The sequence below is a fragment of the Sinohyriopsis cumingii genome, unplaced genomic scaffold, assembly GCF_028554795.1.
Source record: "Sinohyriopsis cumingii isolate HCF-2022 unplaced genomic scaffold, ASM2855479v2 utg000957l, whole genome shotgun sequence".
Classification (NCBI taxonomy): Eukaryota; Metazoa; Mollusca; class Bivalvia; order Unionida; family Unionidae; genus Sinohyriopsis; species Sinohyriopsis cumingii.
Window position 1 is genome coordinate 405,961 of NW_028315947.1, and position 17,487 is coordinate 423,447.

General features: G+C 34.4%; 2 protein-coding genes across 2 annotated transcripts; one reads left to right on the forward strand and one right to left on the reverse strand.

Annotated features, from left to right (window-relative positions):
* Positions 1 to 6,069: 6,069 nt before the first annotated feature.
* LOC149772943 (uncharacterized) lies at positions 6,070 to 12,636 on the forward strand. The gene is made up of 7 exons (XM_089947029.1): positions 6,070 to 6,426; positions 7,125 to 7,293; positions 7,762 to 7,899; positions 8,446 to 8,710; positions 9,927 to 10,053; positions 10,604 to 10,858; positions 11,617 to 12,636. The coding sequence occupies exons 1-7, from the start codon at positions 6,070 to 6,072 to the stop codon at positions 12,634 to 12,636; spliced, it is 2,331 nt and encodes a 776-aa protein (XP_089803155.1).
* Positions 12,637 to 13,556: 920 nt separating this feature from the next.
* Positions 13,557 to 16,230, reverse strand: LOC149772944 (uncharacterized). Its single transcript, XM_089947048.1, has 4 exons — positions 16,138 to 16,230; positions 15,527 to 15,671; positions 15,001 to 15,174; positions 13,557 to 14,211 (listed from the first exon to the last, which is right to left on the reverse strand). Coding segments are annotated over exons 1-4 (405 nt in total). The 5' UTR covers positions 16,223 to 16,230; the 3' UTR covers positions 13,557 to 14,210.
* Positions 16,231 to 17,487: the final 1,257 nt, after the last annotated feature.

A 17,487-nucleotide genomic window follows, 5' to 3' on the forward strand; every position in this document is an offset into this window, starting at 1 on the left:
AATATTAATGTTGATATTCCAGGACAGACTGAGAATCAAAATCTCGAATTAAATGATATTGTCGCTGTTGATATCGGTGTGGTCGAAGATGCATTATGCGCTGACAAATCTCCATGGGTGTTGGGATACGCTATGACGATCCACTCGTCTCAGGGATTAACTATTTCTGACACACGAGTCTGGATTGTAGACGATCACATCGAGTGGTCAAATTTAGTCTATTTAGCGGTATCAAGGGTCAGAAAAATATCTCAATTACATAGAATTATAATTCCTGAAATCGTTAATAAATTCAACGTCATCGATGATGATAAAATAAGAAAAAAATTAATCGGATACAAACAATCTGATAAAAAAAATAAATGCGACTTTGATCTTGATGTTGAATTTATTATTGAGTTAAAACATCGGCAGAATAATCATTGCGCAAGTTGCAATTGTATAATGCTGTGGAGGTATTCGAGTAATGATTCAAGACAATTTACCGTAGACAGAAAAGATAATGGTCGCGGTCATACACGAGAAAATACCATGTTGACCTGTCTCGAGTGTAATCGACGTAGAGGCGCCAGCGCTAGTTAAGTGATCGCTGTGGTAGTTGTGTATCCGTGGGAATTATTTGTAGTTGTTCACGTACAAATCCACGTTGAGGAGCAGCCGAATCTAATCTGTAGATTGCAGGTCTACCTGGCGATCTTGTCACGGTGGATATTTTGTGTGTGGTAACACTCCAAATAGGATCAGTCGCTCTCGCGCTACCACCTTCAAGTTCACCCGGTTCATATAAATATCTAACTGTAACATCACCCAATATTTTTTGTTTTTCAATATCCTTACGTTGTATTGGTATATTTTTTTGTGACTGCGCTAATGGGTTTCATGTTGGTTGTTCGTGTGATCTCGCTATTTAATGCAGCTATCACGCTTGGTAATCTTGCAACCCATTCACGAGATCTAGTATCCTGAATAAATTCCCTCGCGAATTGATATCCAAATAACCGCTCAGCATGTGTTCGATTAAATCGCTCAACAATTGCCTGATCACGGTGAATTGCAGTATGACCTCGTCGTATTTTGGTATTATGTCGTTTCATCAACGATGATACTGGACCAAGAAATTCCTTCCCAGGATCAACCTGTAGCAGCTGTGGCCATCGTAGACCACTTTGTGGTCCACCACCTCGTTGATAAATTCGTTCAAACGCATCGGCTACTTCAGATGATGTTTTCGTTGATAGCGGCTCTGCCTCTTTATATCTACTTGCAACATCAACTACAGTTAACGCGTACTTGTACGTTTTTCCAGGCACAGTATCATGTGGTAAAAACAGAATATCTGCTTGATGAACTTCATTAGGAACACTAACATCGAAATACGCGTACTGAATTCGTTTCGGTGGTGGTAGATAAACTTGCCATATTGCCTGTTTGGATAACCACGCGCAAGCAGTAGTATGTTTAACCGCTGCTGCATCAGCGAGTTTACCAATTGCTGCTTTGCCTCTCCAATATCCTCTTGGTGAATAATAAATTAATTCCATTATATATTACCAGACCCAAACGCAAATTTACCTTTCATCGCGGATCTTACTAACCAATTAGCTAATGATTCTGATATTTTTATTTTTTATGGAATTTAACGCGTGAATTAATTTCAAATCTGCAATATGCCAATCCTGTAGATTTTTACTCTTATACGCAACATCATGAATATGACAAGCTCGATCAATAGCGTTTACTGGTTCCTCGCCTGGTTTTGGTTGATCCTGATTATCGAGCCTGATATCAAGTCTGGTACCAGGACCGCAATAATTATATCCTGGTAGATGTTTTTCTCCTGGGTATTTAGCCCATGGAGTACCCGGAAACTCTGACATGAAATTAGCAATATCACCACCGCGCTTATTAGGTAAAAACGAAAATTTCTTTCTACCACATACAGCACATTTTCCACCATACGTTATTTTTTTATTTTTTGCTATAACTGTAGCTAAATCAGTAGTCGTAGTTTTAACTCTACAGCGTAAACAATATAAGTTCATGTTATAATATATATGGATATAATTGATTTCTCAGCAACTCGGCAGCGAGAACCTGTTAAGCATCATCCTGCGCTACCTAATTCCATCAGAATGATTATCATAGGACCATCTGGATCGGGTAAGACGCAGTTATTACTTAATCTGATAATGAGATGGTTGAAATGGGATAAGTTGTATTTGGTAGCACCATCCGTTGATGATCAACGATGTTATGAAGTATTAAAAGATTTTAACGAAAACGCGCGATTACTGGACGAAGATAATGATGTTATAGAGTTTATAACAGATATTGATGAAGCACCGTCCGTTGATGTTTTAGACGGATTTATTAATAATTTAGTTGTATATGATGATGTGATGCTAGATAAACAATCAAATCCAGCCAGAATATTTTCTCGCGGCAGACATAAAAATACAGATGTTATCTATGTTACTCAACGATATACACAAATACCAAAATTAATCAGGGACAATTGTAATATTTTAGTTGTGTTTAATGGCGTAGACACATACACGCTGCGAAATATTCATCAAACTTGGTGCAGCGGTGACATGGATATAATTAAATTCAGTAATTTCTTTTCACGAGCGCAAGCTATTCCGCATGGATTTATAACAATAAATTGACATGATCCTAGAACAAGATATCGTGTGGGTCTTGATAAAATATTTGGATAAATTAATAAATTTAATTAAACAGATATCATTAATATAATGAACAACTGTGCGTGGTTAATTCAAGGAACAACAGATAAATGCAACAAAAGGTGTCGTGGAGAATATTGTAAAAAACATAATTATATTTTAAAGAAAAATCCTCATGCTGGTTCACGAAGTTGTGTTGGATGTAACAACGGCGTTAGAGGATCATATCAGATTTGCAAAAATTGCGGTGGAGATCGATACAGAAGTTTGATGAACTATTACAGAAAAATAAAGAACATAAATCCAAAACCACCATCAGAACTTGAATATTACTTGAAGAACAAAACAAAAGACTCCCATGATTCAGATGATGATTCCCAAGATTATTGAGCAGCAGAGAGGGTCCTGTCTACAATTCTGTTTGGGACAAACAATAATCGTAGACCTCTATGAAGGGTCACTATTTTTTTTTTGGTCTAAACACAAGGGTGACCATTCCCTTAAGTGGTCTGTTCACCCTCTCTGCTGCTGGGGCTGATTTCATGTATTGATTGAACTCTGCAATTATCAGCAGACACTTTTGGCTGCATATATATGTGTATATTTCACACACTTACCGGTATTTTTCGCGGCTGTTGAGCTCCCGTCGGCTGAAGAGTTCTTTTTGCGATATGTACATCATATTTCCGAATCAAATCCTACGTTTGACAACTTGTAAATCCAAGCAGAATAACACAACCCTAAAATACCGTTGACATTTAAGTTTTGTGATCACCCTACTACACAGAGCAACCAATCCGATGCGACTTCCGCTCGTTCGCTCATTCGAAACACTCGGTACGCATGGTCATGTGACTCGGCTGTAGCAACGTGAATGTGACTATCACGTGATTCAAGCAGACTCCGAACAAGACAGGTAAGAAACATCCTTTGTAGTACCATTCTCGTACAGTTAAGTTAACGCGTGATTAGAAGGAAATGAATGCAAAAAATTAAACAATGGCGGAAAATACATGCTCGCTTTGTGGTGTTCACCTGGGCGCAAATCGATCCAACAAAGTTAATTTACATGGAAAACTGAAGAGACAGACAGAAACAGCTCAAGATGTGCTACATGATCATTTGGGGCTAACATTTACTCCAGACAGAAGTGCATATATATGTTATGCTTGTTCAACTGTGATTAGCATTGTGAAATGACAAACTTCCAAGTTATAAGGGTCCCAATAATGGTGCATTTAAATCAAATTTTAGAGATTCAAAACAAGAATATAAAAAAATTTACAGCACTTGTTTACAAAAAACTGGTGCCACTTTTTCTTTATTTATTCTATAGTAGTGAAATTAATAATTAAATAATTAAATATTCACTTAATAATCAGTATGACACCCAACATTAGGAAAATCTCATTAAACAATGTTGACCCTAAATCATAATGCCTATGCAGATTCCATATCATAAACATCTCTCTCTCTCTCTCTCTCTCTCTCTTCTCTCTCTCTCTCTCTCTCAATGTTATTTGTAACCTTTGACAGTAAATTTCAGATACATATAATTTTTTAGAAAAATGAACAGTAGTGAAAGGTATCAATTGATGCTTGAAAAGAAAGAAAGATAAAATGTTGATTACAGTTTTGTATGGTTTTAAGAACTGCCCAATTCCTATAAAAACTATCAACACATTTGTGATATTTTAATAATTATTATATAGATCAATAAATAAAGATAACAGACTTGAACTATAATATCTTGAATTAACTATTTGTAAATAATAAAAATATGTCATACAGTTTATTTAATTAATACTATAATTCAAATGAGATATTTTCATTTAGTTCTTTAACAGATAATTGTTATCTGTGATGGATACAGCACAGATTGCCAACAGCCAATGTAGAGATGTGAGAAAGCATGCCAGTAGCTTCTCGTGGGTCGGTGGTTCTTTCCGGGGTTTTCCCGGGTTCTTCCTCCACCATTAATACTGGCCGCCATATATGGCCTATCGTGTGCTGGAAAAATGGCGTTAAACCCCACAACAACAACAACAACAACAACAACAGATTGCCAATAAATTTTGATGCGTTTGGACAGGTAGTCTCTCATTAACAAAAATAACAATATGCAATATATTGCTAACAACATAATATGCTTATTCATGTCAACATTTACTAAATGCATTATCATAAGTGATAATAACATTAATGCAGTTCAACCTCTCAAATTAATGTGATCATTGTCTAATATATACATCAGTTACATTAGACTTCTGTAATTGCTTAAACCTTTACAATACAAGTATCATTATACTGTGCATTTTGTTGAAACAAAACAGATTTCTGCTGGCAAGAGAATATCGAGTGAGGCTATCCAGGACCTGAAGTCATCCTCTAAGAGGGATAGATATGTTGGACAGAAGGTACTAGCTACAGCCCCTTCCACCCCCCACCCCCCACCCCCCAGAAGAGCAAAAGAAGAAAAATTGTTACCAGCACTACAATCAAGGTAGCCAGAATAATTATAAGTGTCATTGAGTTCTTGCAGCACAGTTATATTGTAATGAGAATTATGAGATATTGAAAGTTAAGAGAGAGAGATAAGAATAAACTGAGATTTGTGATAATGGTAATATTTATTAAATTTCCACATCTTTTGATTTTACTACATTTCCCATTTGGAAATTATATTTCTTTAATACATGAAGTTTAGGTTGGATTAAAACTGCCATTGTTTTTCCTTCCAAATAACTACAAAAATTTAACTTATTATCACACCAAACCTGTTCTTTCTATTGTTGACCTTTTACCTGGGATCTGATGTTGATGATATATGCACCTAATAAATCAGTGAAAATTTATATTAAAGACATTTATTCAGAATATATTAAAACATAACCTCCTGGCTTAGGTTAATCAAGCTTGAATTAGATTTTTAGACATAATATTGCTTGCTACTATCCAGAACTACTGATGCTAGGTGGCCTCACACATCTTCAACATGAAAATGGTACTAGGCACTAATATATTTGTTTGGCTTTATTAACTGTTATGATATAATCTTGCTAGACATTCTACAGTCTTTTAGACTGCACATATTCAAATGTATTTATGTGGACTATCACTTAGAACAATTTGTTTAACTACATGCTGTTATTAACATATAAAATTTTAATATCACACAACAACTTACTGTACTTGATAGGAATTACTAATTTTCAAATAAATATTTCACAATTAAAAATTCTCCTTTTTTAACTTCCAGACAAATGTAAAGGTTACTATAAATAAGAAGATGAAGCATATATCCTATGCAGCCAGCCTCATTAAGAAAAGCAGACATGTGACTGCACTTCATCTTCTCCTGCAGAAAAGTAAGACATTTAAGATGGCCCTTCTGAGGGTAGTGGGGGACATAATTAAGAAGGAGATGAAAGCAGTATGCCACCCTGCCTTTAAGTCAGTATGGCGAGCAAGTGGTGACCCTTACTTACAGATAATCAGCTTCAACTGGCAGAAAGTCCTTGCTGAAAGTGAAGAGAAATGCGCTGTGCTGTTGTCATTGCTGAAAGCAGCAGGAAGTAAAAGCAGGACGGAAAAAAGTTTTGCCCGTGGAATTCATTGGCTTGCTCCAAACATAGGAGCCATCATAGGCCAGATAGTCTTCATGAGGAATCCTGGTCACATGAAGCTTTTGCAACAGATGGTTGGGGTGGAGATGTGGCTTGCTGGTTGTTCAAGAGAAGTAAGTTATAATTGCTAAGGATTTAACCATTTTTTTTTCAGGAGGTAGAGCAGGTCAACCTGAGATTATTGCTTGAATCCCTTGAGCTCCTGTTTTTAACAATATTAATATCATGCCAACAGATTTGTGAAAGGATACATTTTCAGGGCAATAATTTTTAAAAGTGAATCTCAGTCACCATTAAAAAAACAATTAATGTCTGATCCAAAAACAGTAGGAAATATTCCTCACACTGAAGCAGTTGTCTAATTTCATTAGATCTTGTATATCTATCAGTCAAGATTTAATAAATAGATATTGTAATAAACTTATTCTTTAATTAACTTTGGTATATTCTAACAAGAAATGCAAATGATCACAAGAATAAAGACATAAAATTAAATGTTAAATATATAACCATGCATTAATAACCTTTTTACATTTCACAGGCGGGGTCCCGAGTGGCCGAGTGGTCTAAAGCGCTCACCGTTCCGGATCACTGCCATCTCACCTCTGTCTGCGTATGTTCGAGTCCAAGGCTCGGCTAGCGTGGGTACGTGGGAAAGCCTGCCAGTAGCTTCTCGTGGGTCGGTGGTTCTTTCCTGGGTTTTCCAGGGTTCTTCCTCCACCAGTTATACTGGCTGCCATATATGGCCTATCTTGTGCTGAAAAATGGCGTTAAACCCTACAACAACAACAACAACAACAACATTTCACAGGCCTTTGCTAGACTGAACCATCTGGGACTATGCCTGAGCATACATGCAGTCAGGAGATGCATTGACATGATCCGTCGGCAGTATGCAGATGACCTCCTGCAGCAGAAGTCACTCCTGACAGACAGAGTACCACAAGCCAGGAGACACCTTTTTGACAATGATGAGCCTTGTAGGTATCATTATTAATTGGGAACATAAATTTGCATTACATAACTGAATTGATAATATCATCCACTTCCACCACATAGGTAGTATTTATCGAGGAGAATTAAATCTGTGTGAAGTTACCACAATTGTTAAGCATTCATTATTTTGCAATGCGTGTAGTTAAATTATTTCTATTATTCAATCGTTTTTGTTACTTTCAGTTTTCTGCATAAGACCAAATTTGTACTATGAATGGATTTATGAATACAAATTTAGTTCCGTATATGCAAATGATAGATTCATTTGAAATTACCACTCTTCGGTATTGTATAAGAAATACATTAACACTGTCAGTTGTGGTAAACCCATGAGAAAATATGTTTTTTTTGGTTAGTATGATTTCTCAATTGAATTTGTCTTCTTATTCATTTTTATATTCTTTTTCCAAATTTTAAGTAAGTTTATTCTGGTATTACTTCTACTTTATTAGTCAGTGAGGAGGTCGGTGTGAGGATGTTGGATGAGACAGGAAGCACTGACATGTATTATACATTAGAGCAGGATTCCCTGTCTGAGTCAAATGATGACCAGGTCAGCAGTACAGATTTAATGGAGGATACCATACATTGTGAGTAGGTAGTATAATATGTATGGGCCATGAATCAAATCCTTTCTGAACATTTGGCTATCAGATCCATTTACTCAGTTGTAGAAATATTCCATTTTTTAAACTTCAAATACACACACACACACACACACACACAGAGTATGAAATATTGTCATTTTGCAATGAATATTAATTAACATTTTCAATAGAAAACAATTCAATATCATGGTAATTAATATTAATATTTTAATTGGCATGTTTCAGATTGGACATCTAATCATAAAAGCACAAAAGTAAGATACAGAGTCATGTCAAATCACACTTTATTTTATTGATCATCAGCATAAAATAAATATTGAGTAAAATTCAGTAAGTAATGGTGCTGAGATTGAATATATAAATTTAAAGGAATCCATGACTATTATATCCAACTTCAAAAATGGCTCTAATAACCAGTATCGGATGTATTTTAAGTTCTTTGACATGATACACTAAATGAAACATGGAACAAAAATTAATTTCGTCAGTTTAAACAAGCATAAGCTAATAACCAAACAATGATTTCAGATGGTTTCTCAGATACAGATGACGATGAGATAACAATGGTTCCCATGGGGTACACTTTGGTATTTGATAATGTGAACCAGAAGACTCGTGCCCGCTACAGTACACAGGAACATGGAAATCAGATGCTCAATATGGTTCAGGCTAATGCAGCAATTGACAGAGTACCTTGTATGGGTCTTTCTGATTACCCCCCATCACCCATGGACATCATGCATATCCCAGTTGAGTCATTCTACCCAGATCATGCAGACTACCAGCTTTTTAGGTTTGTTATGTATATTGATATTGTGCATTTAACTATTGTCCATTATCGTAGAATGTAATAATCATTTGTAAACAACATATTAGATACCTAACATTTTGTCCCCGATTTTAGATTATATAATAACTTATTGATCATTAATAGACAACATGTTTAATTTCAAGTTCAGGACATTACTTGTTCCCTTTGAAGAAACCATGGATTACCTGATTTTTGTCAAGCTAAAACTTATATAAATTCCATTGTAAGTGGTATAGACCCAGGGTCATTAGTAATTTCCCATATTCAGATCATAGTTACCTTAAGATTTCAAAATTTTCAGCAATATCTCACTGCCTTCTTCAGCGAATAATGTTGCACTTGACTTATAATGGTCACATGGTGCAAGGAGATTGGTGTAGATGGACGGTAATTCAAGCCCTTCATCAATGTCTAGGTCATGTGATCAACATTTAGTTACTAATGATTATGAATTATCTAGAGCAAGGAAGCAACTTTTCAATTAGATGCAGGGTATATTGTTGCGTTATAGTCAAGTCACAGTCTGTAAATAACTTTAAAGTAAACAAGATTTTATCATTCCTGTTTAAAGTTCAGCACTAAAATAATATTTTGCCGTGTATAATTTTAGAGGAATCATTTATTTAAAAACAATTAACATTCTGTATCATATCATTGGGATACATAAATCAGCTCACTCAAAGCTACAGGCACAACAGCACATCCAATACTCAAATTCATTCCAAACTTTCTATACTTTTAGACTTAAAGTTCTAATTTAAGTTTCACTTTGTATTCCAGGTAATTAATTATTAATTGAATTTTACTCAACTGTTTGGATTACCTGTTCTCTGTTACTTTGCTTAAGACCATAGAGTCATAACAGGTTCATTAGCTGATTAAATATAGAGATAATTACAAATGCATTCATACTTACATATAATTTTCTGTGGGAGGAAAGTACATGCATGATATTACCCCCCCCCCCCCCATGTGCAAATAAACCTGTAATGATTGTTATTGCTTTCATTCCTAATATAGTTATGCACAATAATATTTGCAAAGAATTTGAAACTAATATTAGTGTCAGTGAAAAGAGGAAAACTGTTATCTATCTTGAATTTAGTATGTTAATTAATACTTAAGAGTTCATAGGTACAGATACCATTGAACTTCTATATTGCACTTTATTTTCATAAAAACAGTTTTTGTTTTACAGATATGAATTCATTATATTAGTGCAAAGAATACTGGTGCAGGAAGGACCATTCAGATGCCTCCAGGATAGAGTGCAGGCCCACATCCCCCATAAATATTCAAAAGAACTTGGACAGAAGAGCGAAGTTGTAAGTATATATATATATATATATATATATATATATATATATATATATATATATATATATATATACTGAATTTTGCCACTTTGTGACAAATTAAGAACATATATTATTTACATTAGAGCTGATCAAAGCAAAAATCATCTTGCAGTTAGTTATGCAGTTCCCAAAATGAATACTTTTCATCTTTTACATTGGTTGGTGTCCTTTGCTACTGAGGAAGAGAAGAGGCCCTTTTCCAGTAATGTGATAGGCTTGATGTCTTAGAAGAAGATCAAAGTTTTTGATAGTTTATTTGAGGATATTAATTTAATAGTCACTTAATGTTTGTAATTGATACAGTTTATTTGAGGATATTAATTTAATAGTCACTTAATGTTTGTAATTGATTGTATATTATACAAACCAGTCTAAATTATTATTTGCATTTGATTGTACTTAATTAAATACAAACTAGTCTGAATCAACCATTTTTGGCACAGAGAACCATTTTGTTTTGACTATATTTGAATGTTTATTTACACAATAATAAAATTTCACCATTTTGTTTTTACAGATTCCCCTAGGTGTTTTGGCAAAGGATGAGACCAAAATTGCAGATATGGTTGATATCATGGTAGAATATCAACAATATGTCCCAGGAAGATTGGACTCGGACCCAATATCCTGTATTCTTTATGGGGATGCCCTCAGTTGTGAAAGGGCAAATGATGGACAAATTGCGAGAATCAATGGGGGATCCAAGTGGGACCGATTACATGGGCTTGTTCCAGCAATACAGGAGTGGCACAAACGTGGCATACTATTAGAGGTAGGAATAGGAAGCAAACAATATATGTGATTGCTATTTAAAATTCAGTGTCCACAAATTTTAATTGTTGATATGCTTTTTCTAGTATTTGATTATCTTTTGATCAGAAGAAGTACAATATTCCTTGTTATAATAAAGGATCAAGACTTAATTGAAATGAAATAAATTATAGATATAAACTCCCTATGCAAAATTATATTATATGCCCATGGATTCATATGGCCTCATTTACAATTAACTAATAATGTTGAGGACTGCTTATCTATAGCATTATTTACATTCTGTGTAAAGAAATGAATATGATATGAAAGCTGAATAAACTTTTTTCATTCTCGAGATGTGTAAACTAGAATGCCCTAAACACGTTATTAAATCTAATATTGTAAGAAAGCATTTAAAAACTAATCCACATTCATATATTTGAAATAAAATTATTATTTAGTATTAAGTAAAAGAATAACACAAAAATTTTATATTGGGATGTTGTTTTGTAAATTAATTAGACAATATTTGCAGAGGGTGCATGCTGATTCTGACTTGTCAATTCATCTAGTAAAACTCCCTGCCAAGGCCTTTCAAAACATACTGGAAGGACATTTGTTCAACATTTATTTGCATATGCATATATATCTGATCCTATTTCCAAGTCATTATAAACAAAATCTCCAGATGTACCAATCTTACTTTTGACACATTATCATACCCAACAAATATTTACAATATATAAGTAGTACAGACCCAAAACCTTTCTTTTGCAGGATACATTCAAGCTGTTGTATAGACCCCAAAGTGCACGTGATGTGGGCACATTATATTATATTAGAAACAGATACAGGCACCACAATGTCAACAGCAAAACCAGCTCCTGCTTCAATTATGCCACCGATTTGCTACGCTTTGCTACAGCTCAGGCCTATGTCATAGCCAGTTCAAGATCAATGATAGACAAAGACCATATTCCCAAAGACATTGAAAAGTTATGGTGCTATTTTCAGTCTATTGCAAAGAAAGTGGCAACCTTAGGATTCCATCCTCCAGAGATACAAGACTGTAATGCTGATTCCAGCTATTGTGGCCTGTGCCAGTTAGAGAGTGATACTGAAGAGTTTATATGTTGTGATAATTACAGTTGTCCTAAAGGAAGATGGTTTCATCTCACATGTTTGGGGTTAAGTGACAATGATGTCCCAGCTGGTGAGTGGTTTTGCTCTGGACAGTGTGAGGTCATGTCAACAAAATGTAACAAAGACTACAAGTCAAAGCAGGATCACGTATTTGAATACTCCAAGGCTCTTTTATGGAGAGGTCTAGGAGAAATGGCCCGTCATGATGCTATCAGGGAAGGAGATGGAGATAGAATAATCAGCCACTGGAGGCATGATATGATAGAGTTCTTTGATCAGCACCACCCCAAGTACTTTGTATGTGGCTATAATCTTTTAAGTGCACTAAATGGTGGAGTGTCCTCTCGTCTGGCACACCAACTTCGATGGAACAGAACAGTTAATACTGCAGGGAAAGAGGGACACAATATTGAAATGGACTTACAAATAGAATTTTTCAACAGAGAATACAAGGAGGCTGTCAAGACCGCCAGTGGAAATCTGACTGATGACACCATAGCTAGACACAGCCAAATGGTGGGGATAAAGAAAACACTTCAGTATGTTTTTGATCACAAGATACTTAACCGTGGCAATTTCAAGCAAACAAAAGGTGTTGTGAGGAGGAGTACAGATATTGAGGACCTTGTGAAAATCCTCTTAGACAACAAATGATGTGAGTTAATCTCAGGAAGATGTCACTCAGCATTCCCTGATATTCATTCTCTTTCAAAATTTAATCAGATGGAAGAGTTTAAGAAAAGGATTCAGAAGCATCTGAAGAAAATGAGCAAAAGACTGGAGATTATAGTTGATTGAGGCAACTTTATTTGCAACAGTAAGTATATAAATTCATACTCTTCTTAATCTACTAATACCCAGTGTTACAACATGTGAGTTATGGATGGCTTTTGCAGAGAAGACATACCAGACTTGTTGGTTTGCACCATGTTATATCACATAGAATGTATTGATGTATCTGTAACTGACTGTAAACCAAATATATATTTGTTATTTACAAGTACATGTGATATATAGTTTACATTAGGTTCTTTAGCATAGAATGTGCTGATGTGTTATTGAATTTAATACAGTCCAAATCCACTGTAATATATGGGGTTATACAGCCATGATATATTGACGTGTCAATTAAATAATGTCTAGGACGTCTGGAATGGAAAGTGGAACACATGGCTAGGCATTTTTTAAACATGTACTTCTAATCAGCTTTTTCTTAAATGTCAGCTTGTTTCCAACAGAATGATGTGTCAATGAATTATGTGCAGTCCACTTGTTAGTCACCAGTTCATGTAGTAAGCCTTGAATGTGATGATATGCCAATCAAATTTCTATGCAATTTTCATCATATGGTAGTTTCAGTGTTATATAGCCCAGTATGTGCTGAAACATCAATGAGTTACATCAAAATCCACTTAAAATGGTAATATATACATGTTACTGTACATGAGTACCGGTACATGCAATTTTTGTATGACTCATTGTTAGTATTTGTTCCTGCATTACTATATATATATATATATATATATATATATATATATATATATATATATATATATATATATCAGCAGATAACTTTAAACCAATCTTATGTAGTAATTTGTTCTAAATTAGGTTAGAGAGCCTTGAATATAGTAATGTTTCACTGAATTACACATAGTGCACATTCCAATCTGTTAATATGTATTTCAACCAGAACTCTACAACCAATCAATGACATTCACAGGTTTTCCCGCACATCCACATCTGTACATACAGTTAACACAACACATGCAGGCTTTACATTCACACCAATCACAATCCACATTCTGGACGATGGTAAAGATGATTGGTCCATGTTGGAGAGAAGGAATTGTTCCAGCACACAATGTCTCAGACAGTCAGATGTGTTACAAAGCTTCTTCATATATTCATCTGAACAGTGGCTAAGAGACCTAGGAAATATGTAACATAATCCAAGTCCTTTACGCCCATCCCTAGAAAATCTTCCAACTTCTTGCCAAGAGGAGAGAACTGAATTTTCAACCCCGCAATGTACTACAACATCTGTATGCATTCTCTGCCAAGTCTTCCATGAGCCACATAAAAATGTTCTGGCAATCCCTCATGCTTTGGCAATAGACAACTATCTTCTAGGACTTCTCCTTCCTGGACATGACATGATGTGGCAACCATGCAAGCACTTCCTCATACTTCTCTGAGCACTTCTCCATATGTATGTAGATATTAGGTCTGAAAGAGAAACACTTTTTTAATACTAGTGTTATGTTGCACAAGAAACAAATACAAGTCAGGACATTTTGTTTCACCTTACATTTTATTCAATAATTTTTTGTGTCTGTTTAAATGCTCATATTTATCTGACAGAAAGCCCATGATCACTATTTATAATTTGTTGGAATTCATCACAAGAAAACTGAATACTGCATTGCAAAAAGTCCAGTCACTTTAAGCAGACAGCAAATGGTTGATAAGAGAGGTGGCAAGTTTAGATAGGTAAAATATGTATGTAGAATGAAGAGAATGAAATTTGTACCTTGCTTGAATATAAGAGGTTTTCATCAGTGGAGAAGGGTGTGTGTATCACCACTATGGGAGTATGTGTTGAATATTATAGACGTTATGCTATAACAACTTACATTTCCCCTATTTGTTTCAAACAAAACAAAACTAAATAATGTGTTAACCCTATTTCTATTCAAGTATCCCTTGATTCTTGCATCTTACCACTGCTAGTAGTTTATTTGTATTTGTATGTCAGTTCTTTATCGGATAAAACTTTAATAGCATGTGAATAGGTCGGTAAGATGTGTGTAATGTTATGAATATCCACAACCAATGTATAGTTTTACTGTGGTGTTGGGGTTTATTTCAGGCAAATACAGCTAGAGACAGGTTTGTACAATAATTTACATATTTCTTGAAATAGTAATAAACAGACAAACAAAATACTTAAAATATAAGTGAAAGTGAATTGTCATAAAAATCACAGAACAGATGTTAAATAAAAGAATGAGGTACCAGTCTGGAAGTCTGGCAATGGTATGTGTGTCCCCAGTAGGAAGTGCAAGTAGAGTCCTCAAATCCTTCTCCACTTTTTCTGTTGCTGTGGCAGTAAGGAGAAGAGATGGAATGTGTTGGAAATGAGTCACCAGCTCAGCCACTTTTCTATACTCCGGTCTAAAGTCAAGTCCCCTGTTATGGAATAATTAAACTTGCTATAAGAATGATTGTACTGAACTTGAAGTAAATGACCAAAGGCACTAAGATACACGAGTACATGCAAGTTTTGTATGATTCAGATTCATAGGTAGTATTTATTTCCTGCATTATTATTTTCATAATGTCTTATTTGAATTTAGAGAGCTGTTTTATCTGATTTGAAATACACACATCAAAGTCTTCAAATAACAGAATTTTACTGCATGGAAACAGGGACAATATTGTATTTAACTCCTATTAACGAAAGACAGACTCTGTGCCAGATGTTACACAGTATTCTGTTATGTTGTACAATAAATTTTAGTATAAAGAATATAATAATCACCATTGTGAAATGCAGTGAGCCTCATCAAAAGCAAGGAGACATAGCTGTGACCACAAAGGTTCTTGATGTACAATCTGTAACCATTCCTTCTTCATGATAGCCTCTGGACTGGCCAGAATAACATCTACATTTCCATCTTTGATATCTGTAGAAATGTGAAATTTGATTACTATCCTTTTCCTACATTAACAGTTTTTACTTTATTATTGTGTAATAGATTTGTTCTACATCTTGTCTTTGTAAAAGAATAACAAAAATATAAAACAGGTTATGTTTAAGATAAATACAGATCTGAATGAAGAAACTACTTCTTGCACCAAAATAACTTAAGGTTTCTTGTATAAAGATAGTCTACCATTAGTGTATGATCACAATATCCCATGCTAAATATAACAGTTGATTTATTTCTTTCAATAATTATTTGTATTACCTTGATTGGAATGTAATAAGGACAAGAACAGAAATCAACATCACCATAAATCTCTTAGTATATTAGATACTTTGTGGAAAGTTATTAATTGGTTTGCATAAATTTTTGTGCCAAATTTTAATAAATCATTTTCTTTTACACACACTGTTTTATATATGCATGACTGTCAATGGAAAATTACCTTGAATGGATTCCTTTGGCATGTCTTCTATAATGCATTGGGCTTTGATGCTGTGTGTCTTCATTATTGCCTGTTGGTCTAACATCAAGGCCCGTAGTGGTGATATAACCAGCACTGTTTGGTGTTTACCAGTCAAATGAAGATCAAAAGAAGAGAAAGACTATTATTTCATGCATGTTTAAAAAAATATTTTCTGAATTGTACTTTATCATTTTTTATACAATGTCACATTTAATATTTTTGGCTTCCATGCACCAGTAATAGCCTTATCACAATGACAATATACAGAAACTGTTATGTGATCATCTTTATATGTTGTCAATGTGTTCTGACTGAATGTATGTTTCATTATTTAAATTTTCTAGACAAAAACACATTCTTGAATAATTTATTATATTCATTAATAAGAATAAAACAAAAGAACACTGTCATTTAACACTGCTATGAAGATTGATAAAGAACTTTCATGAATTGTGTGGTAATTATGTTTTATAATGTAGACAGGCATTCGTAATGTATATGAATCAAAACATCCCATATTAGGTCTCCAAGAGAAATGGCATTATCAGTAAGATTCAGTCTAACATTCCATAAATCAGTGTATCCATCCAACACTTTCCAATGAACACTGGCAAGATTTAAATATCAAAACTATGAAAAGGACAAAAGAAATTATTATAACTTTATATTAATCCTATTAATCCAAAAAATGATAATGTCATACTGTCAATAATAATCATAATAATTTTATCAACGACTCCTGCTGCATAATACTTTAGATCATCACAAATCTTGCTCCACAGCTTTTATGGTCACACTTAAATCCCCTTGTTTGAATACTGTGCAGTATATAACTATATAACTTATATCTGTAAAATGCAATAATTATTACTTTTATGTATATTTCTTCTTATAACTACGATGTTCTTTTGTTACGCACTTTTTTGTATCACATGATGTATGGATATGTATCTTGGCCTAAAACACAAATAAATATTATTAGTATCACCAACACAACTCGCCCAATCGATTATCACTATTCTCACATACCAATAACTCCTACCTCAATAAAGAACAATGTCATTTTATCAACATTTCTTAAATTCACGTTACCTTTCTCTTGATGATAGGGAAAAGAGTATATATCAGGCTTTTCCCGAAGTCGGTGGGTAAAAAAGCAATAACATGCTTTCCTTCAACTAATTTTAATAATGCTTCTTGTTGTTCCACCTTTAATCTCACGTCATAGCCCAATTCGTCAAGAACATCCGCAATCATTTCGTCCATCATACTTTGGCGCTTTCCAGCATAACAACCGAGTCACATGACCAAGCGTACCGAGTGTTTCGA

Coding starts and splice junctions, on each gene's coding strand:
- LOC149772943 (XM_089947029.1), top strand. CDS start 6,070: ATGGCCCTTCTGAGGGTAGTGGGGGACATAATTAAGAAGGAGATGAAA. Junction 7,900..8,445: donor AATGGAGGATACCATACATT/GTGAGTAGGTAG, acceptor CAATGATTTCAG/ATGGTTTCTCAGATACAGAT. Junction 8,711..9,926: donor GCAGACTACCAGCTTTTTAG/GTTTGTTATGTA, acceptor TTTGTTTTACAG/ATATGAATTCATTATATTAG.
- LOC149772944 (XM_089947048.1), bottom strand. CDS start 16,222: ATGTTAGACCAACAGGCAATAATGAAGACACACAGCATCAAAGCCCAA. Junction 15,672..16,137: donor GCCAAAGGAATCCATTCAAG/GTAATTTTCCAT, acceptor ACATTTCTACAG/ATATCAAAGATGGAAATGTA. Junction 15,175..15,526: donor GCTCACTGCATTTCACAATG/GTGATTATTATA, acceptor ATTCCATAACAG/GGGACTTGACTTTAGACCGG.